At 35.7% G+C, this 22,079-nt stretch overlaps 1 protein-coding gene across 14 annotated transcripts in view; it reads left to right on the forward strand.

Annotated features, from left to right (window-relative positions):
• Positions 1–17,954, forward strand: part of TRPC1 (transient receptor potential cation channel subfamily C member 1) — a gene marked incomplete at its 5' end in the record, with an annotated part of 70,928 nt that extends 52,974 nt beyond the window's left edge. For 8 of the 14 annotated variants that reach the window (XM_080817301.1, XM_080817294.1, XM_080817297.1 and 5 more), the window contains 4 exons: positions 12,281–12,456; positions 13,897–14,098; positions 14,650–14,844; positions 16,038–17,954. In XM_080817301.1, coding sequence (XP_080673427.1) covers positions 12,281–12,456; positions 13,897–14,098; positions 14,650–14,844; positions 16,038–16,265 — 801 coding nt within the window. In that variant the 3' untranslated portion in view covers positions 16,266–17,954. Of the gene's footprint in view, positions 1–1,266; positions 1,411–12,280; positions 12,457–13,896; positions 14,099–14,649; positions 14,845–16,037 lie in introns of all 14 variants that reach the window. The other 6 variants (XM_080817293.1, XM_080817299.1, XM_080817300.1 and 3 more) reach the window with 1 other exon arrangement.
• Positions 17,955–22,079: the final 4,125 nt, after the last annotated feature.

A 22,079-nucleotide genomic window follows, 5' to 3' on the forward strand; every position in this document is an offset into this window, starting at 1 on the left:
GCTAGGTTCATATACCTTATTAATGTGTATATATACTTAAAATGAGAACACAAAGTTACTGAAATTGATAAGTGTTAGTTATCTTTATACCTTCTAGAAAAAAGTTTATCTTTAAGAATTTATTCTGTAGTGTTTTACCTCATTCAGAATCATGATTAGTATCTTCTATAGCTTAAAAGGTGATATAAATGTGACAATTTTTGATGCTTCTATTTTTAAAACTTAGAATTTGACAAAAATTTAGTTTTATACACATCTTATAATTTTATGAAGATATAAGCTCTTCCAAGCCCAGAAAAGGTAATAGATTTTATGTTAACTATCTTTGTTTAAGCCTGGAGTTTAGAATTCTTCTAAGGCATTATGGTCAAAGAACTGAGAGATATATTTTCTGTTTTTTTAACTACTTTATAGAAAAAAAACTGGTTATCTTATATCATTTTACTTTATTTTTAAAAAACTCTATTCCTTTAAATGATCAAAAGTATGGAGCATGTTTGTTAGGCATTTTCAGTGACTTGAGTTGTAAAATTACTAAGAAAATAAACTTTACAACTTTTACAACTTGAGTTGTAAAATTACTAAGAAAATAAAAATTGGTCGTAACATAGATAAATGGTTGAGGGTCATTGGTATTTACACTGGCCTCTTTAGTTCTAGAAGTGGGGACACTTTGAGAGTGAAAGGGGGTATTAATCACTATGCCAGGAAAACTGGAATATAATTTGGGACTAACCAGGCAACTGGAACGTGTGGCCACTCTATGTCTGGGTATAATAATACACTCTCTTTCTTGGTATTTAGAAGGGAGAAGAACTTCTAGGGTTCATTCTAGAAACCTGAGTTAAAGGGCTAGGTTAATTTAATATGATAGCTAGAGAAGACATACTTAAATTTTACTTAATACTTAAAGTTTATGTTGTAAAATTTAAGGAAAACCAGTAAACATTTCATTCATAAAAGTTTAATGACTTTTAAAAAATTATTTAATTTTAAAAATTTAAATTTAAAAATTATTTAATTTTTAAAACCTAAGAATTTCTAAGAAAACCTCTTTATATAGAGTAAGTGATATTGCCTCACATATGTAAAGATCTTTCATTTAAAATAATGTTATTTGTATTAGAAGAAGACTTTATAAAACATAAAAGGAGAACCCCTAAAATATATATAATTATTAGTTTTCTTTCAATAGTCAGAATATTTACTTTTATTTTTCTAAGTTGAGGGAGCTATTTACCTTTGGCTTTTTCTTCCTAACTTTAGTTTCATGATTTTGCTGATCGGAAGGACTGGGACGCATTCCATCCTACTCTGGTGGCAGAAGGGCTTTTTGCATTTGCAAATGTTCTAAGTTATCTTCGTCTCTTTTTTATGTATACAACAAGCTCCATATTGGGTCCATTACAGGTAAATAATTCATTTTTCTTAAAGAAATTTCTTAGATGTCATTATTATTATATCTTGTTGGTCCACTGGAACGCTGTTCTCTCATGATGTTCAAGTTAAACTTTGTTTTTGATAATAATTAACAATTGAGAGGACACTGCGTGTTCATCTGCTTTGCTTCTAGCTGAATGATAACCCTTTGATTTCAGTTATTCAAATTTTTATTAAGCTCTGGTCCATTGACCCTCTCCCTGCAGCCCATAGACGTAGATTCATTTAAAATATAGTTGTACATCAGACAATAGAGAAACATGAAAATCTGCTTTTAACCAAAATGAATCTCATATTTAAAATTTTAAGTGATAAATATGAGGGAGGTGTTGTGCAGAAATAATTTATTCTTAATGATGATTTTGAAAATAAGCTATATTTTTAAAATACTCTTTCACTTTGTTTAGTAAATATTAAATATAATAAATTGGTAAACAACATATTTAGAACTAGCAAGTTTCATAGAGTTCATGTAGTCCAACTTCATACTTTATAGTAATTTATAGCTCAAGAAATTGGGCTTTTGAGATGGTATGTGATTTGTTCAGAGTAGTATGATTATTATAGTGAAAATCCAGGACTAAATTCTAAATCTCCTTACATTAAAAAAAGGACCCATGATTGGTTGACTTTACTCCACATGTTGTAGTAGTAATTGTTTCTAGAAGGTGGAAATCAACTCTGCTACATGACTAGCTCTACATATAATACTAATTTTTGCTCAATAGGTAAAAATTTACTAAGAATGTAGATTTTTTTAAGATTTTTTTTTTTTTAATTTATTTGAGAGATTGAGACAGAGAGCGACAGAGACCACAAACGAGGAGGAAAGAGAGAAGCAGGCCCCGCCAAGCAGGGGGACCTGAGCCAGAGGCAGATGCCACCCAGGCTCCCGAAGAATGTAGATTTTTAAAAGCATTTTTAAAGGAGATGTTTTAAGTAGAGGGCACGATTACCTTCTCCAAATAGGAATATGAAAATAAAATATGTAGGAAAAACTTGATCTGATTTGGCTTGTGCTATCGTCCTGCAGTGGTGTTTCCTGAGGCGTGATTTCCTTAACCAAGTTCTGTGAGGTGCTCTGACTGAAATAAGGCAGAAACACTGCATTCCATATAACTCTTTTGGGAATTCACAGTGCATATGATCACATTAAAGCTCATGAGAAAGAAGTAAAGATACTTGTTTAACCTTGTTCAAATGATCATTACATAAGTTCATTTAATGTCATACTCAATTTTCATTAGATATGCTCAAGTCTCTGTTTTTATCCAAAGCAATAGTATGTGAAATCCTGGCTTACACTGTTATTTTGATTTAATTTTGCCACTAATATCCTCTATGAATGTTTTAGTCAAGATTCAACAGTATGTTTTATATGCATTTTTTTTTAGCTAAAAATTGATGATGCCACCAGTTTATATACTGGAAATTTTTTTATAGATTTCTACAGAGTTAAAAAGGAAAAGTATGCTATTATTTCTTAGTGAATTATTTCTTTGTTTTTCTTAGAACTATTGAGTTGGGTCTTCTGACTTAGTCTCTTCCTAAAAGAACTGTCATCGTGTATACAAATACTACATAAGTGGGTATTTGTCATTTTAGCTCTTGTGTGTGTTTTTCTCCTCCAGCATGATAATTTATATTATCCTAATAGTTGTAGAACTACAGATAATATAGGTGAGGCCAACAAATATTTAGTGTTCCTATTTTTTTAAAAACTCTGCAGGTTAATCATAATATATGTTTAAATATTATGATTTTGTTCAGCAAGTGATTTTTTTAAAAACCTATTTTTATTAAAGTATACTTTGCATACAGTAAAATACACTCATCTTAACTGTATAATTTTTTTAAAATTTGTATTCTATTTTTGTATTTGGTTTTTAAAGATTTTTATTTATTTATTTACTTGACAGAGAGAGAGATTACAAGTAGGCAGAGAGGCAGGCAGAGAGAGAGAGGGAAGCAGGCTCCCTGCCAAGCAGAGAGCCCGACGTGAGGCTCGATCCCAGGACTCTGAGATCATGACCGGAGCCGAAGGCAGAGGCTTAACCACTGAGCCACCCAGGCGCCCCTTAACTGTGTGATTTGATGAGTTTTGCAAATCTGGCTCTCTGTGCATCTGGCTCTCTGCTCGGCGGGGGACCTGCTTCCTCCTCTCTCTGTCTGCCTCTCTGCCTACTTGTGATCTCTGTCTGTCAAGTGAATAAACAAAATCTTTAAAAAAAAAAAAGCGGGGGTGGGTGCCTGGGTGGCTCAGTGGGTTAAGCCTCTGCCTTCGGCTCAGGTCATGATCCCAGGGTCCTGGGATAGAGCCCCGCATCGGGCTCTCCGTTCCGTGGAGAGCCTGCTTTCTCCTCTCTCTGCCTGCCTCTCTGCCTAATTGTGATCTCTGTCTGTCAAATAAATAAATAAAATCTTAAAAAAAAAGAATGTCAACAAGTGTCATATGTAATAATAAAAGAACTTACTAAAGTGAAGAACAAGACAAAAAAAGTCCACTACCACCACCACATACTATAATCAAGATAGAGAACATATGCATCACCCCAAAAAGTTTCTTGGTACATTTTTGCATTTATATTTGCATTCCCTTTGCCCTTTCCCCAGGCAACCATTGCTGGGTTACGCTAGTCTCTGAATTGAAGGATTTGGAAATACAAATAGAAGTGGTATGGTATTACAAAGCAGGTCTTCCCAGACAGAAGGTCTGTAGTCTTTAGTGTTACTGGTTCTCAGGGTCACAAGCTCCCTGTTCCAAGTCATTATATCAAGTCTGTAACCTGCTGGAAGAAGGGGGAAAGGTAGAGGCCAAAAGGCAGAAAGCATGGGCCAGCTGTCTTTCTCTTTTTATCAAGAGCAGTCATTTTCCCTGGAGCCCTACCAGATGTTTCCATTTATAACTCGTTGGCCAGAATTTGGTGTCAATAACCATGTCAATAACCATAACCTTCCTAGCTACAAGGAAGTCTGAGGAGATCAGTACTTTTAATTGAGCATATTGCCCCCTAAGAAATCAAGGTCTGGTTAGCTAATAAGAGGGCAAGGAATCGATATTGAATAGGAATCTATAGATTCAGATTTTCAGGCTTTTACTTAAAGAAGTTTTCAAATAAAGGCATTTGTTTTCCAGTGTAGTCTTACTAACATGACAGATTTGTATTGCATTATTCTGCCAAAATATTTGAAAAATGAAAATATTTATAATACATTTTTCCATTTTGTTCATCGTAAGGAACTCAATTAAAATGGAATGAGTCAGTTATGAATGTAAAACTAAAAGAAATGCAAAAAGAAAATTGACAGTAAGTTAATTGTTTTAGCAAAAGTGTAACTTTTTTCCTTTATGTATAGAACTTGCTATGTCAAATAATGCTTTTATGTGATTATTGCAGTTGGTTGTTAAATTTATTTCCATATACTAACATTTTTTCCTTCCCGATTCTTGCAGATTTAGAAGTTGACTTTTATTTTAACTGGATATATAACCTGTGTTAGGGGTACGGAACTCTCCCTTGGTTAGAATAACCATATTTTATCATCCAAATAGAGACACTTTGGGGAATACTAACTTGGGAAAACAAGTGGAAACTGGGACTATCCTAGGCAAATGAAGGTCACAGGAATATCATTTAGTAGAGTATATAAAATGGTTCTATATTCAGCAACAATTGTATCCTCTGTTCTAGTACTTGACAATTTTATGATTGTGTTCATTAAATTAGTAGCTTACATTGTAGGTAGACTTTTGAATGTAACTGTCTACGTCTGGCCCTGCTTGCTTAGTAGCCATCTCTCATATACTCATCTCTGTCTCTTACTGAAATTCTTCTCCATCTGGGCCAAGACCAGTCACTGATCTCACACACGGCCCATGCTCTTCGACTTCCATGTCATTGTTTATGTTATTACCCTGTTTAGAATGCCCTAGCTGTTCCTCTGCTTGTTGAAATTCTATTTATTTATTCAACAAACATTTATTGAGTGCCTGGTAGGTACTGGACACTGAGAATACTAAAATGAATAAGCTCCAATAGCTCCTTAAGGAGCTCACAGTACCTTGAGGGTGACAGGAAGCATGACATTTACAGTGGTAATTGTTGTCATAGACAGCTCAGAGAAAGGGCAGTCACTTCAGTTTCAGGCACTTCCCAGAAGATATGACACTAGAATTAAGTCTTGAGAGATGAGTGGGAAGGAGGCGGGATTAGGGCATCCCAGGAAGAAGGGAACATGTGCCAACTTTAGGGCTCTTGCCACTGGAAAATCCATTCCTGCACTCCTGCTCCCCTGCTAATGAATAACTCCATCCAATGAACTTGATACTTTGAACCTCTAATGAGCACTTCCTAAAGCTTGTCTTAATTGTAAGGCAGTTAAAATTTAGCTTGTCTTAAATTCTAGATGATGTTATTTCTAAGTTAAAAAGTCCTTGAGGATGGGGAATATATCTTTATTTTTTTTTTTTGCGGGCACATTACTCACTGCATAGTCATACTAGTTACTTACTGTTGGTCAAATTGAATTGAAAAACTGGTTAGACTGGGCTTGGGTAGAGACAAGTGCTGATTGGTGCGTGAAAAGAAAAAAGCTGATGGAGAAATAGGACAATATCCTAGCTGTCCCTGGAGCTGCTTATGCAAAATCTGTTCAGCAACCACGTTTGTTGGACATTTCATGTGGACCAGGCACTGTGCTGTTTTCCACTTATTTAATCCTCATCACAACCCTTGCTGTTTTTTATTTCCATTTTACAAATGGGGGATCTAAGGCTTAGAGAGGTTCAGTGGTTCACAGAACTAGACCAAGGTAGAGTCAAGAGTTAAACCTGAGTCTGTCTGAATCCAGAGACCAACCAGCTCTTTGAAGTTAGCTCTTCTGCTTTTATGAAGGATGCCAGCTAATACACTTCAGCAGATATGAGTCATAGTTGGGCATAAATCAGTAATGTTCTACATCTTAACAAAAAAAGACATGAAGATAGAATCTAAAAATAAAGGCAGCAATTGTAATAATAGCAGTTGACATTTGAGCCCTTACTGTAGATACTATTCCAAGATCTTTATGTACATTTATTACCTCATTAAATCCTCACAATTGTTCTAAGAGGCAGACTCTTTTGTTTCCATTTTGCAGAGGAAGAAACAGGCATAGAGACATTAAGTAACTTGCACAAGGTCACACAGCTGGCAAGTAGCTAAATTGGGTTTCCAACCCAGGTGGTTATGGCTCCAGAGCTAATGATCTTCACCACTCTGCTAAGTCAACTCTCTGTTTCCAATGCTGCAGAGTAACATGATTCCCTCCTTAACTTTTATTGCACAATACTTCTTCGGGTAGGCTTTAATAATTTACAGATTTCAAAAATTCTTCCTGGTTCATCCACATGTTTCAAATGAATTAAACAACCTTTAGCACTTGTAGTTGGGTCATAAGACAGAAAGGACAAGACAGGACCAACCAACTGGGTTCAAAAATCTTATTCTGTAACTTACTGTTACTTCATCTCTGTGAGTCTCAGGTTCCGTGTCATTGCCGTGAGGATTAAATGGATCAGTAAATGGATATATAAGATGCATCTCATAGCAGAGTCCCTGACACATGATTAGTTTTACATAAATGATTAGATCCATTCTTCCATTCCCTTTTTAGTTAGTGGAATTAACTGTGGCAGACCTGAAACATAATACAGGGAAACTTGGGAAGTAAATGTAGTGTCTGACACATGAATGCATGCTTTGTTCCTAGGGAATTATTTGGCTTTACTGGATAATTATTAGATTTGATTTACTAGTATGTAACACATAAATGGCATATTGTTATCCTTTGGAATGAGTAAAGAGCGATTTCAGGTGCCTTGCATTTTAGGGTATACTGGGGATGGACATTTTTCTTAAAAAGAAGCATAAATGTTGGGGTACCTGGGTGACTCAGTTGTTAAGCCTCTGCCTTTGGCTCAGGTCATGATTCCAGGGTCCTGGGATCGAGCCCCGCATCGGGATCCCAGCTCTGTGGGACGCCTGCTTCTCCCTCTCCCACTCCCCTGCTTGTGTTCCCTCTCTTGCTGTCCCTCTCTCTGTCAAATAAATAAATAAAATCTTAAAAAAAAAAAAAAAGCATAGATGTTATAGTTAGCTGGAAACTTAGAGGTCATGTAGTCTAGGAGCTCCCAAATTGGTGAGGCTCAGAATCACTGGGGGAGCATATGAAACCTTCATTTCTGAGTTCTGCCCTCAGAAATACTGATTAAATAGATTGGGGTAAAGTCTGGCAAATTTTTAATAGCATGTAGGTAAGTAAGTCTGTTGTAGCATATGACCATCTATTTTATAGGTCAGGAAATTAAGGCCCAGCTCACAGTGTTAGAAGAAAAGACTTGGTGCAAAATGTTAATTAACAATTACATTTTTGGAGGATATTTATTCATGCATTAATTCAATAAGCCCTGTTGTGTGGGGGAACTGTTACATGAGAACAAGATCCTTCTTAATTGTACATAGCCCCAAATTTTTAATGGGAGAGCTAAGATAAAAACCACAAAGTGGGGGCACCTGGGTGGCTCAGTGGGTTAAGCCTCTGCCTTCGGCTCAGGTCATGATTCCAGGGTGCTGGGACCGAGCCCCGCGTCGGGCTCCCTGCTCAGTGGGGAGCCTGCTTCCCCCTCTCTCTCTGCCTGCCTCTCTGCCTACTCGTGATCTCTCTCTCTCTCTGTCAAATAAATAAATAAAATCTTTAAAACAAACAAACAAACAAACAAACCACAAAGTGATGTTTCAGAAAAGCTCTTGCAAGAAGTTAGAAGAAGAGGTAGAATTGAATTCTACCTCTGTCATCTGTTAGTTCTGCTACCATGAGCAATTCACTAAATCTCCCCGAGCTGCAGTTTGTTATAGAGATAGCCTTTCCCATCCTGCAAGGTAAATAAGAATATAGGATACCTTTTGGAAAATGGTGGAGTTGGATAAAATGTATTTATGTGTTCAACATTTTAACTAATATGCTGGGCTCTGGAGCTTACTGACATTGTTCCTGCTCATAAAGACTGCTGGAAGACACAAACCTACATGTTGGTATAAAGTGAAAAATAGTGTTTTAGAGATTACGATCAAAGTACTTTGGAGCATAACTGAGACGGTGCCTGGAGAGAGTCAGGAAAGCTGAGAGAAGGTGACATTTGATCTGGGCCTTAAAAGGATGAGAAGCTTGTCTGGCAAAGACCAGAGAGTTACATGTGTGAAAATGTGGAGTCCTGAAAGCATGGCGTGCTCAGATAAGACGGGATGTCTTTTGTACTTGGACAGTGGATAGCTGTTGGGGAGATGAGGCTGAAAAAACAGACTGGGCTGGACTCTGAGGGCCTCTGTGCCAGGAATTTGAATATTTTCATACATGCAAAGGAGGTTTGGAGCATGAATGCTTGATTCAATAGAACCTTTAGATAGGGAGGATGTCTGGGTGGCTCAGTCGGTTAAGCATCTGACCCTTGATTTCAGCTCAGGTGGTGATCTCAGGATGGTGAGATGGAGCCTCTCATGCCTGGCTGGTGCTCAGCAAGGAATCAGCTTGGAAATCTCTGTCCCCTCTGCTCCTCCTTCCCACTCTTGCGCGCTCGCTCTCGCTCTCTCTGTCTCTTAAATAAATAAATAAAAATCTTTTTTTTTTTTTTTTAAAGAACTTTAGACAGGTAACTATGGCTTTTTCTGGAGAAAGATTTGGAAGGAGACTGACTAGAGATTGTCATTATTATTGCTTTGTTAACAAGTTTTATAGTTTAACGCTTGCTATGAACCCTAATGATACCAACCTTTGCCCTGTCGGGCATTTGGCTTGTTTTTGCTGTTCTACATGCTGTTCTGTGTAGAGGACTTTGCCTCTTTTAAATCATTTCCCAAGGGTAACTCTCCAGGAGCATTAACATATCAAAAGATCTGATCCTTATAGTGCCTCAGTATTTCTGTTACTCTGCAAAACGATGTGTTAATTTTTGATCTCACAAGCAGTATAAAAAGCACACTGTTTCACCACATTCAATAGCATTTGGTGCTAAGTTATACTATCTTAGTAGTCCTCTTTCATTTCCATTTTTCTGATTACGAGGAAGGATGTATATATTTTTCTCAGTGTGTAGCAGTGTTAACTCTATGTAAACTTCAGTACTGATATTTTAATTACCTTTTTCTTTTCATTTCTTAATTTTCCTATTTCTTGAGTAAAACTGCTAAGTTTAAGTAAATGTTTTCAACAGCGTAATTATTATTTTTACAGATAAATAAGCCTCATAATCTGCCTCAGACTAAAATAGATTTAGTGTTTTTGAATTTTGCCTTTCACAGGCATGTTGGGCTAGTGTGCTCACTCAGTGCTAACATCAGGGATGTCCACGGTAGCTAGTACTGATTTTTCCAACTTATGTCAGAACTAATAAGCTTTTAAAGAACGGTCCTTGAAGTTTGTGGAGTTTTTTTTTCATTAAATATTGTTCATCTTGATACTGAAATTGAATTATGGGGCACCTGGGTGTCTCAGTTGGTTATGTGTCTGACTCTCGATTTCGGCTCAGGTCATGATCTAATAATGGTCATGGAATTGAGCCCTGCGTATGGCTCCTTGCTCAGCAGGGAGTCTGCTTAAGGATTCTATCTTTCTCTCCCTTTGTCCCTTCCCTCGCTGGCTCTCTTTCTAAAGTAAATAAGTAAATCTTCCCAAAAAACACAACTTAGTAATGTTAAATTCAGGCTTCTCTTTTGGACTCAATTTTTTAAATTAAAATTATAACATCATACATGGTCACTCTTAAGAAACCCTATTTACTCTTAACTTTACCTACAGTGCCCAAGTTTTCTTCAAAGGCAGTCTTTTCGTAGTTATCTAAAGCAGTTTCTGCATTCTTACTGTCCTAACTTATTAAGTTCTCTAGTGGATGGCATGGCTTTATCTAAGCACTCCCAGTCTGAATAAATTATTTCTTTTCCAAGGGGATTCAGTATAAAGCTATTATTGACTAAAAGGGAAGTGTATTTCTTCTCTTTTTCACACATTTCAAACTTGCTGAATCTAAAAGCTCTCTATTTCTTCTCTCAGAATTTTGCAAGGGGAGGTGAGGGAAGCACAAGACTTCTGAAGGGACCATATGGCCTAGTCACATGTGCACCTCAGGTATACTGGACCTTCCCAGTGTTGCAGAGTCCGGGTCAGCAGCTTGTGGTGTGCCTAAAGAATTTTAGCACACCTCTTCTGCTTAACTAGCTGGTTCACTTTTAGTGGGTTAGAGGGGTTTGGCCACTTGCTTGTCATTACCATTTTGTATCATTGGTAAGTGGCATGTATTATTTTGGTAGGTCTGAAGCAATGAGACATTTTATTTGAAGCTAGATTTAATTAAGTCTATAAAATTGACCAATAAGTCTTGAAGAGGGATTACTTTTAAACGTTATTTTTTGTATCATAAGAGTAATAAATGCATATAGTAAAGAAAATTCAAAGGAAAAAAGTCTGCCTTCTAATCCCTACTCCTACCTTCCATAGATAAGGACTGTTAACAGTTTCTGGTGTAAACTTCCAGAACTTTCCTGTGCATATTAAATCCTGTCTATATGAAAATATATACCTGATTTATCCTTTAAAAAATTAGAAACAAGATCTGTTATAACACTGTTCTATAACCTGCTTTTTTGACTTAATATTTTATAGACATTTTTCTGTGCCAGCACATAGAGCTATACTTCATTCTTTTTAATAATATTTAGCATTAAAATAATAATAATAATATTTAGCATTTTTTTTGGCTACCTCTAACAGTGTTGCAGTGAAAATCCTTGTATATACGCACATCTTTGCATATTTCCTATCTATTGGCTAAATTCCAAGGGATAGAATTACTGGGTCAAAAAGGTGATGTCAGGGGCGCCTGGGTGGCTCAGTGGGTTAAAGCCTCTGCCTTCGGCTCAGGTCATGATCCCAGAGTCCTGGGATCGAGCCCCGCATCGGGCTCTCTGCTCCGCGGGGAGCCTGCTTTCTCCTCTCTCTCTGCCTGCTTGTGATCTCTGTCTGTCAAATAAATAAATAAAATCTTCAAAAAAAAAAAATTTAAAAAAAAGGTGATGTCAAATTATTCTTCAAATTTGTATGCTAATTTAAATACCAAGAATTTATGAAAAGTACCTATTTCCCAGATTTTTAAGGAGTATTGGAGGACAATGAAATTAGGCTTGAATGAAGAAGCTTCTAGATGCACTTCACATGTGTACGTTATAATATGTACCGATGTACTAGACATACTCTCTGGCTTGCACGTAGTTTTTTCTTATAATTGACCTAAAATGAAAGAAAATTGATCACCTTGGCAAAAGAGATTAGGGCAGTCCTGGAGGAGGAAATGCCATCTTTTGGGAATTGGTTTAGAATTGGTCACAAATTTCAAATAAAATACTTTATCATATGATTTTATATTTGTAAATTTTAAGAAGCTATAAATATAAGCATTTATTTCCCTTTAGGCTTGAGCAAAGAATTTTCCTTTTATTCCTTGCAAATTAGGTTTTTCTTAAATCTCATGTCTTAGCCCCTAACTTCATCACAGCAATGTCCTCTGCACACCTGGTCCAGATTGAAGAAATGTGCCATCCAGTACTCAGAGTGATGGCATGCTTAGACTGGCTTTTTGTTAGGCAACGAGACTTTTAACATTTTAAAAGTACAACATTATCTTAACCAGATGGCATAAAAGGAGTAGACTGTGGGTCATATGTTTGTTTTGCTTTTATTGCCTGGTCTTTTAATATTTAATATTTTGTTTTCCTGATAATTTTAACCAACAGCTATATAATATATTCCATAGATTTCAATGGGACAGATGTTACAAGATTTTGGAAAATTTCTTGGGATGTTCCTTCTTGTTTTGTTTTCTTTCACAATTGGACTGACACAACTGTATGATAAAGGCTATACCCCAAAAGAACAGAAGGACTGTGTAGGCATCTTCTGTGAACAGCAAAGCAATGATACCTTCCATTCGTGAGTGTCTTTTAAAATTTTTTGTAAATGTATTTCTCTCTATTGTATTATAAATGAATTAGTACCTAGAGAATTAGAACTTCACATTTTCTCTAAGACATTCTTTTTTAATAAGAAATACTTATTTTTCATGAATCATTTGATAGTTATATTTATATAAATAGAATCTTAAGTAATTAGTAGACCTAAGATATTACACTGTTTCCCCCACTGTAATCTTTTAACAGAGGAACTCTTGGCATTTTGCGCACTGTTAGCATTTGGGGCAGGACAGTTTTCTGTCAGTCCTGTATATTGCAAGGCATTCAACATCTCTGCCCTTCTTATAGTGAATGTCAGTAGCAACTGTCCATCATTGTTACAGCCAAAACAATCTCTTGCATTTTCAGCACTTAGTAGGAGGTCACTAGAATTGAGAATCATTAGAGCTTCATCAACAATTTTTTTCCTCTGATTTGCTGTATCATAAGAAATTGCACAATCAGCTGTGAGGCAGAGAAAGTACCTCCCCTCATTTTAAAATAACATAATGGAGAAGGGGTGTGGAATTATTCATCTGTTGTGTTTCTGTTACATAGCAACTATTCCTTAGATATTCGTATGTCATCTTATATAAGGAATAAGATTAAATGACTAATAACTATTTGTTTAACACCTTCTGTGTAACAGACACTGTTCGAAGTGCTGAGTGAATGAAGTCCTAGTAAACAAAACTACCTCATGGAGCTTATATTATATCATAGTTAGATGATATAGGCAATAAAAAGAGAAAAAAAAGGTATAGTATATTATGCAATAAAAGGGGCTAAAGAGACAAAGCTTTGGCCAGGGAGGGTATATGTGTGAGAGGGTGCAATTTTAGATGGGAGACTGGGGAATGGCCCCACAAGAGATGACATTCAAGTAAAGATACAAAGGATCAAGACCTGAAGGAGCTGGCTGGAGGAAGAGCATTAGCAGATAGAGGGAATGGCAAAGGCAAATGCCCTGAGATGGGAGTGTGGCTGACAAGTTCACGAAAAAGCCAGAAGGCCAGTGTGGATGGATGTAGGGAAGCTGAGGGAAAGTTGTAGGAGATGTAGGAATTTGTTGATACTTGTAAGGACTTTGGGCTAATGAGATCGAGAGCCATTTGAAGTTTTTGAGCAGAGGAGTGGCAACACTGAATTAGGCATTACCAATATCTTAGTGGCTGCTTTGTTGAGAATAGACAAAAAAGCAGTTAAGAGGTCAAACAAAAATAATTTATCCTCCTTTTGAGTCTATTTCTTTGTTTAAGGTAAGGCATATCTGTACTGTTGGGTTCAACCTCATTCATTTTATAAAGTATTATTCTTAGATTATCAGTGTTCTGTGGAATGTTGGTATAAACGAATTCTTCATTTTTGCTAATTAATTTCTTTTATTTCCTTTTAAACAGAAATGTAATTGTCTTTACAGGTTCATTGGCACTTGCTTTGCTTTGTTCTGGTATATTTTCTCTTTAGCACACGTGGCAATCTTTGTCACAAGATTTAGTTACGGAGAGGAATTGCAGTCCTTTGTTGGAGCAGTTATTGTTGGGACGTACAATGTTGTGGTTGTGATTGTGCTCACCAAGCTGCTGGTGGCAATGCTTCATAAGAGCTTCCAGCTGATAGCAGTAAGTGTCCATTCTTCTAGAAACTTTATATTCTTTCAGGTCATACCAAATGTATGCAGTAGATAAGGCAACCAAAGATGATAAGAATTAAAAATTAGTACTATTTTTGGGGCGCCTGGGTGGCTCAGTGGGTTAGGCCTGTGCCTTCGGCTCAGGTCATGATCTCAGGGTCCTGGGATCGAGCCCCACATCGGGCTCTCTGCTCAGCGGGGAGCCTGCTTCTCCCTCTCTCTCTGCCTGCTGCTCTGCCTACTTGTGATTCTATCTCTCTCTCTGTCAAATAAAAAAAAAAAAAAAAAAAGAATTAGTACTATTTTTAAATTAAATATGGATTTTTAAAATGTAAGTAATGTATATTAACTGCAAATCTTAAACCAAATTTTTACATACAAGGTATGCAAACATTTGGACAGTTTAAAATGATCTCTCTTTCTCTCTCTCCGCCCCCCCATTCCCCCTCTACCTCTCTCCCTTGCTCCTTCTGCCCTCCCCTCCCCCATGTGTGTGTGTGTGTTCATGTTCTGTATTGCTTTTTCATTTTCCTCTTACAGAATCATGAGGACAAAGAATGGAAGTTCGCTCGAGCAAAGTTATGGCTTAGCTACTTTGATGACAAATGTACATTACCCCCACCTTTCAACATCATTCCTTCACCAAAGACTATTTGCTATATGATTAGTAGCCTCAGTAAGTGGATTTGCTCTCATACATCAAAAGGCAAGGTTAAACGTCAAAATAGTTTAAAGGTAAGAAATTAAAATTGCAACTTGGAAGTTTTAACAGCTCCTAATATCAGATGTTTACTAAAATGTAAATATGTCCTAGGCCTCTTTAAGGCCTAGGACTGTCTACTTTTTTTCACTCATATATCCCTAATGCATGGCATATTATCCTACATAAAGTAAGGATTCAATATGTGAGAGAGAGAGAGCTATACTTTTTTTTCATGAAGTCTTATCTCACAGTTTTAAAATATGGAAAATATTTAGAATACCTATTCTGTCAGCATAGATAAAGATTGACTACTAGAGCCATCTCATATTTTTCCAGTTCTTCTTGAAAGTTACTCATTACATAAATAATTCAATACATGTTGCTATAAACCAGAGATTCGCAAACCTTTCCTGTAAAGGGCCAGATAATAAATATTTTGGACTTTGCAGACTGAGACAAAATCGAAGATGTTATATGAATATAACAAGTAATATAACAAGAAAGAACACAAACATCCATAAAGTTTTTATTGGTGAAATTGACAATTTAGTATTAATTGAGTAATAACTTTTTGTAATACAGATCTAATATAAAGAATGGAATTCCACTTTGGGGAATAAATAACATTTTGTTTAATTGGGGTTCAAAGTTAGTGTTCCCTATCATCAAATTAATTACAAATATTCATCTGTAAAAACCATTCTTAGCTTACACAGACCATAAAAAAATAGTAAGTGGGCCATGTTCGGCCTGTGAGTTGTGGTTTGTTAATCCTTCCTATAAACTGAAGATTCCTAAGACTATTGTTAAATCAAGTAAAGCATCCAGATGAATGAGTAAAACAAATGTTCAGGCTGTATTTGTTTTAAATAAGTGTTGGATATTACTTTGTAACCCTTAAAGCCAAAAATACAGTCTAATAAAGCATGTGTTTGTGAATACTTTTTAAAAACCCACCTCATAAAAACAAACAAACAAAAACCTCATTTAGGGACGCCTGGGTGGCTCGGTCAGTTAAACATCTGTCCTCGGCTCAGGTCGTGATCCCAGGGTTCTGGGACTGAGTCCTGCATTGGGCTCCCTGCTCGGCAGGGTGCCTGCTGCTCCCCCTCCATGTGCTCACTCTCTCTCTGACAAATAAATAAATAAAATCTTTTTAAAAAACCACCTCATTTAAATATGGTTTATGTCCATTGTTAGTACCATGCAATTGTTTGTTTTGAAGGAATGGAGAAATCTGAAACAAAAGAGGGATGAGAACTACCAAAAAGTGATGTGCTGCTTGGTGCATCGTTACCTGACGTCCATGAGGCAGAAGATGCAAAGTACAGATCAGGCAACCGTGGAAAATCTAAATGAACTACGCCAAGATCTGTCAAAATTCCGAAATGAAATAAGGGATTTACTTGGCTTTCGGACTTCTAAATATGCTATGTTTTATCCAAGAAATTAACCATTTTCTAAACCACGGAGAGAATAATTTTCAGTAATAAATCTGAAAGACTGTATTTGCATAATTTGCGATTAAATCAATAAGATATCTATTGAAATTAAAATGAAGAATTATGTAAAAGCCATTCTTTAAAATATTTATAGCAAAATATATTATGTAAAATATGTATATAGAATTAGTTTTTTAAAATCCTCTGTTAGTAGCTTTTTGCAGGAGCAAAACAGATTAAGTAGATAGGTTTTGTTAGCATGCTGCTTGGTTTTCTTACGTGAACAGTGCTTTAAATTTTTTTCTTCTTATGTTTAAGAAGGGCAGTTATAATTGTACACATTGCCAGAGGTTTTGTAAAATGAAGATCAGCAGATGCGGGCTGATCTCAATCCATAGGACACACCTGAAATGTAGTAAGTCATGGTTTTTAAAATCTCTGTTTTAGGAGTTCACATGCAATTCAGTATTTATTGTTCAGGAGTATAGTTTTATCTAAAATAATGGTCTATTTTTTTTATTTTGTTATAATCTTACATAACAAAGAAAACCCCCTAATGGATGTTTGAATCTATTTATGTCTCTATAAATTTAAATTCACTTCAGTTTTTGTTATTATAATATATTTACTTTTACATGGTTGTAATCATTTATATTTTTTATTTTGTTTTTTTCACTTAATAGTATTTTATATATACATTTCTGTGTATTGTTACAGTCCACATATTTAAATTTTTATAGGATTATATATAGTTTTTGAAAAATATAGTTAGTAGACTTTTCATTTTATAGCAATCAAGTATTTGAGTATGTTTATAGGTTTGCACAGGCACTTCACTAAGGTTAGGCATTTGGTGGCTTTTAATTTTTCTTTATCATAATAGTGCTATAATTTTTTTCAGGTTGGAGTGACTGTTCATAATTATAAAGCTAACCCAAAATAAGGATTTAGAAGATGCTTTACCTTATGTGGTCACAGCCTGGTTTTTTTTGTGTAAACACTGGAAGATCCTATAAGGCAAGAATTTATTTCATATTTGGACTAAGGTTCTTGAACTAATCTCCCAAAGTATTTTCCACAGAATTTAACATAGCTTCTATAAAAGTGAGTTCTTGCTTATTTATGGATCATTCTTGCTGCTTAAGATGAAAAGCCTTGATTTTTTTTAAATTGGAAAACACAATATGTGTTTAAATTTTTTTCCTGTGTTCATGTAAGGGATGTAGTTTAAAAAGTTTCACAGGCTTTTGCTTTTATTTTCTTGCAGTATTTCCAGTTAAGAGGTTATTAGGTATATGCTTGTCTTCTTAACTGAATTTCAGATGGTCTTAAGGCCACAGGGTGCAGGTAACCCTTGGTCTGTGAGCACCACTGATCCAGGGATCATTGGCTAAATATATTAGTATTGTGCTTCATTTTGCTTTTTACTCTTTATTTTTTAATTTCCAAATTGTAAGTGTTCCCTCTTTGGGGAAAATTCTTATAAAAATGTTTATTGTAAAGTTATATATTTTGTCTACAATGGGATTATGCACTTCCCAATTGGGATTTTACATCAGGATTTTTAGTCATTCTAAAAAATACCTAATTATTAAATCAAAATATTTATAGAGTGCCTACTGTATGCATGAGTTACTTATGAGGTATATTTTGAATGACAGCATATTGTAAGAAAAAAAGGTAAATAAAACTTGATATTACATTATATATTGGCAGAGTTTGTTTATTGTATTATCATGTACTTTTATACTTCTCTATTGAACTATAATTCACCTAGCATAAAATTTACTCTTTTAAAGTGTACAATTCAGTGTTTTTGTTTTTTGTAAATCATGGTAAGAAGGGTCTCAAATGTAAAACATCAACATCAGACCCCTTTGTTCTCCTTTTCACTTCCAATGGCAGTCATATTGAATTCTTTTAGCTATTTCTTATATTTATAAATGCCATGTTTTGAAGTAATATGTTCACACAAAGACCTGTATGTGACCATTTTTAGCAGCTTTATGGATTCATGATCCCAAACTGGATCACTGAGAACAGCCAAATGTCCATCAACTGGTGAATGGATAAACAAACCGTACATCCATACAGTGGGTATTTACTCAATAATGCAAAATTGTGTCGGACTTCAGTCAGAGAAGCAGAACTACTGGATATTCGCGGGCATCGCTATATGTTTGTATAGCAATTTGTGTACAGGGACTTGCTGTTACACAGCTGGGTTCTTTAAGCAGTCTCCGTGAGGCTGTTGTTTCCGCACCTAAGAGCCTGGAGTTCACAGGATAGGCAGTTAGAAAGGGACAATAGGTGGAAAGTGGAAGACAGAAAGACAAAGCTGGAACGCATGAGGACTGACTGACACCCGTGTCACTTCTCACTGTCTCCAGCTTTGATAATGTGAGTATCCTGGGAGAAAAGTTGCCTTTCGCCAGGTTGCTGGACATATGGTTGACCCAGGAGGCAAAGAAGCTGAAGGAGGATGCAAGGAAGGGTAGAACCATGTAGGCCCAACTGCTGCCCCACCCTGAAAGGTGAGCCAGCAGGTAAGTCATACCATGTGGGAACTACAAAATGCCTACGTAAAAAATTAGATGGCTGCTGCTTCACTTCTGCCCTCCAAATTTCACACGAGAATGGGTCTTGTGGCTCACCCTATCTGGTAGTATACACGGAAGAAAATTTCGGGAAGTATAAAACAGCCTACCTGGGTTAGCACAGGAACAGACTACCTACCTATGCTATAACATAGGTGAGTCTTAAAAGGATAATGCTAAGTGAGGAAGCTCATCACAAAAGGCTACATACTGTGTGATTCCATTTACAATGACATTCTAGAAAAGATAGAACTATGGAAACTGAAATCAAGTTATTGGTTACTAAGATCTGGTGGAAGGAGAAGATGGATTGTACAATTAATCAAACTATATACTCAAAAAAGGTAAATTTTAATGAGTGGAGATTATGCTTCATTAACCTGACAAAAATACCTAAGGCTACAACTTACTAAAATAAGAAAATAACAGTAGATTCTTATAATTCATTATCACTCCAAAAGAAAACAATGCTTGAATATGCACTTTAGTAATCCATCATTAACACGACACAGTGGGGTGAAGTATGGTAATAAATACCAAGGTAAATTATTTTATACTATTTATTTCAAAATAATTTTGGCTGTTTTAGCTTCTTTCTTCTTCATATAAATTTTGGAACATGCCTATCAATTTCTACAAAAAGGCTTAGTTGGGATTTTTATTGGAATTACACTGACACTGAAATTTTTGTATTCCTCAGAAAATACATTTATAAAATCCAGATAGACTGAGGTTATAGGCAGGCCCAGAGGAGTAAACCAGTTGGGTCTAATTCAAAATTACACTAAGAAAATATTAATGGTAACAGGGATATGGCTGCCCTGAATTTCTCATTTGTAAGCTAGTTTATTAGCTTTCTGGCATCACTGTCCTGTTTATAAACATGTGTTTCTTAAAGATATACTTAGAAAAATTTCCAATTACAGCATTTCTCTTCATTTGATAATTTCACATTGTTTTCTTTTCCTGCCCCCCTTGTCCCCATTTTGAAATAAATACTTTTGATATGCCATTCAAAATTAGGAAACATTTTATGTGCTACCTACATGCTTTAAAAATAACCATATTTAAGAGACACGACTTCTGATGTAAATTAGATTACAGTAATACAAGAAGCAAAACAGCGGGTTTATGTAGGAGGTAAATGTATGTTTAAAAAAAGAACTGTTTAGCCAGAGAAATGACAGGTAAGCTCCATTTCCTTCATTCTGCAGTCTAGAGTTTCCTCTGTATGTGTGTCTGTTTCTTCGTCTCTCTCTTCTTTAGAAAGGTTGTTTAACCCATTCTTCAATTTTAGGCAAATTATTCCTATTGAAAGATATTAAAAATTATCAGGTGCTATTTGAAAAGAATTTTGAGGAGGAAAATACTAGCTGCCTCAGTAACTCATCCAGAAACTTAATTAATTTTGTAAGGTTATTTTAATATTTTAAATTTCAGATATTTTAAAACTCATCCCCCCCCATTTACTATTTCATTGGAAATAGCAAAACAGTCACTGTATTTTTTATAATGATTGTTTTAATGCAGAGGCTTTCTTTTTTTTTTTTTAAGTTATAAAACTAGGCAGAAAAATTTCTCTCAATGTTGATGGTGAATGGCACAAGTTTGCTGAATGAAAATTTAGCATTATCTACTAGGACTGATGTCCAGTCAGACACTTATCTAACAGTTTTATGCTTTAGAACCTATTTCATCGTTTGGATTGGCAGAAAACTTACATCACCTACTTCAACCTTCTAATTCTATAGGTAAGAAAATCGCATTTTAAGTAATTTGTCCAACATTGAATCATGTCTGACTTGAGAGCCCAAACCCAATTTATTGTATCAATTAAGATATATTCCTAGAGCTTTGCATTTTTTAATTAATTTTTCATGGTAGGTTCATCTTGGTCAGAAACCAGAACTTAAGATGCCTAGTCCCTGCCTTTCCAAATGAATAGTTTATTCAAGACTTAATTTATTACCAAGGACAGAAACAGAGACCAGTGAGATGAGCAAGAATAAGAGGGTAAGAGGGACGGTGGGGTAGTAAACATGAACAGAAAACCAGGAGTCAGTCTCAAAAAAATAACAAGCCAGACCATGGAGATTGGACCAAGGGCTCAGAATGGAGACAGTGGTTGATTTTATTTCTGTGCCACTTTATATCCTGATCAATTTGGTTATTCAAGGATCTAGAAACAATTTAAGACCTATACGGGATCTCAGAAAGGATCCAATTTGTCCTCATTTTACAGAAAAGGAAACTAAAGTTCTCCCACAGCTACCCTGTGAATGAGAATCCAAGTCTTTGTCTGCCTCATCCAGGAGGCTCTTAATTACATTATATCACTGTTGTTATTAATTTCCTGTTTGTAAGATAAATCATCTAGCTGTATGAAATCTTTAAGTTTGTAAGTTTTCTTAATAGACTTCTGTACTCAAAAGCTCTATCTCACGGTTTAAATGTAACTTAATCTTAGTATCAGAAGGCCATGGGAATATCCTTCCAGCAAAAGATAACACTTCAAATTTATAATCAAAGTTTAGCCTTTTTAAACCTGATTGTTGACTTTGTGTTTTAGAGGAAGAAGCAAATTATAAAAACAAATAGAAGTCTAGTTTTTTTTTTTTTTTTAAGATTTTATTTATTTATTTGACAGACAGAGATCACAAGTAGGCAGAGAGGCAGGCAGAGAGAGAGAGGCAGGGAAGCAGGCTCCCCGCAGAGCAGAGAGCCCGATGTGGGGCTCCATCCCAGGATCCTGGGATCATGACCTGAGCCGAAGACAGAGGCTTTAACCCACTGAGCCACCCAGGTGCCCCAGAAGTCTAGTTTTTAAAATGTTTTTAATTGAAGACTAGCTGACACACAATGTTACATTAGTTTCTGGTGTACAACACAGTGAAGTGATTCAACACGTTTATGCATTATGCTGTGCTCCCCCCAAGTGTAGCTACCATCTACCCATACAACACTCTTACAGTACCATTGATTATATTCCCTATGCTGTACCTTTCATCCCCATGACTTAAAAGTTAGGATTTTAAATAACAACTTCAAAATTATCCAGAACAAATTCCTGTGTACGTCCCACAGCTACTTGTCTGAATGCCCAAGTATACTCCCGTACTTGTACATCCTCAGGCCCCATGTTAAAAAGAGGCTGTTAGTGTATGAATCATGGCCCTCGCATATTTAATTCAAGATGCTTAATTATAAAATTTTTTTTAAATCAACATT

This window comes from Martes martes (genome assembly GCF_963455335.1).
Source record: "Martes martes genome assembly, chromosome: 1".
NCBI classification, from domain to species: Eukaryota; Metazoa; Chordata; class Mammalia; order Carnivora; family Mustelidae; genus Martes; species Martes martes.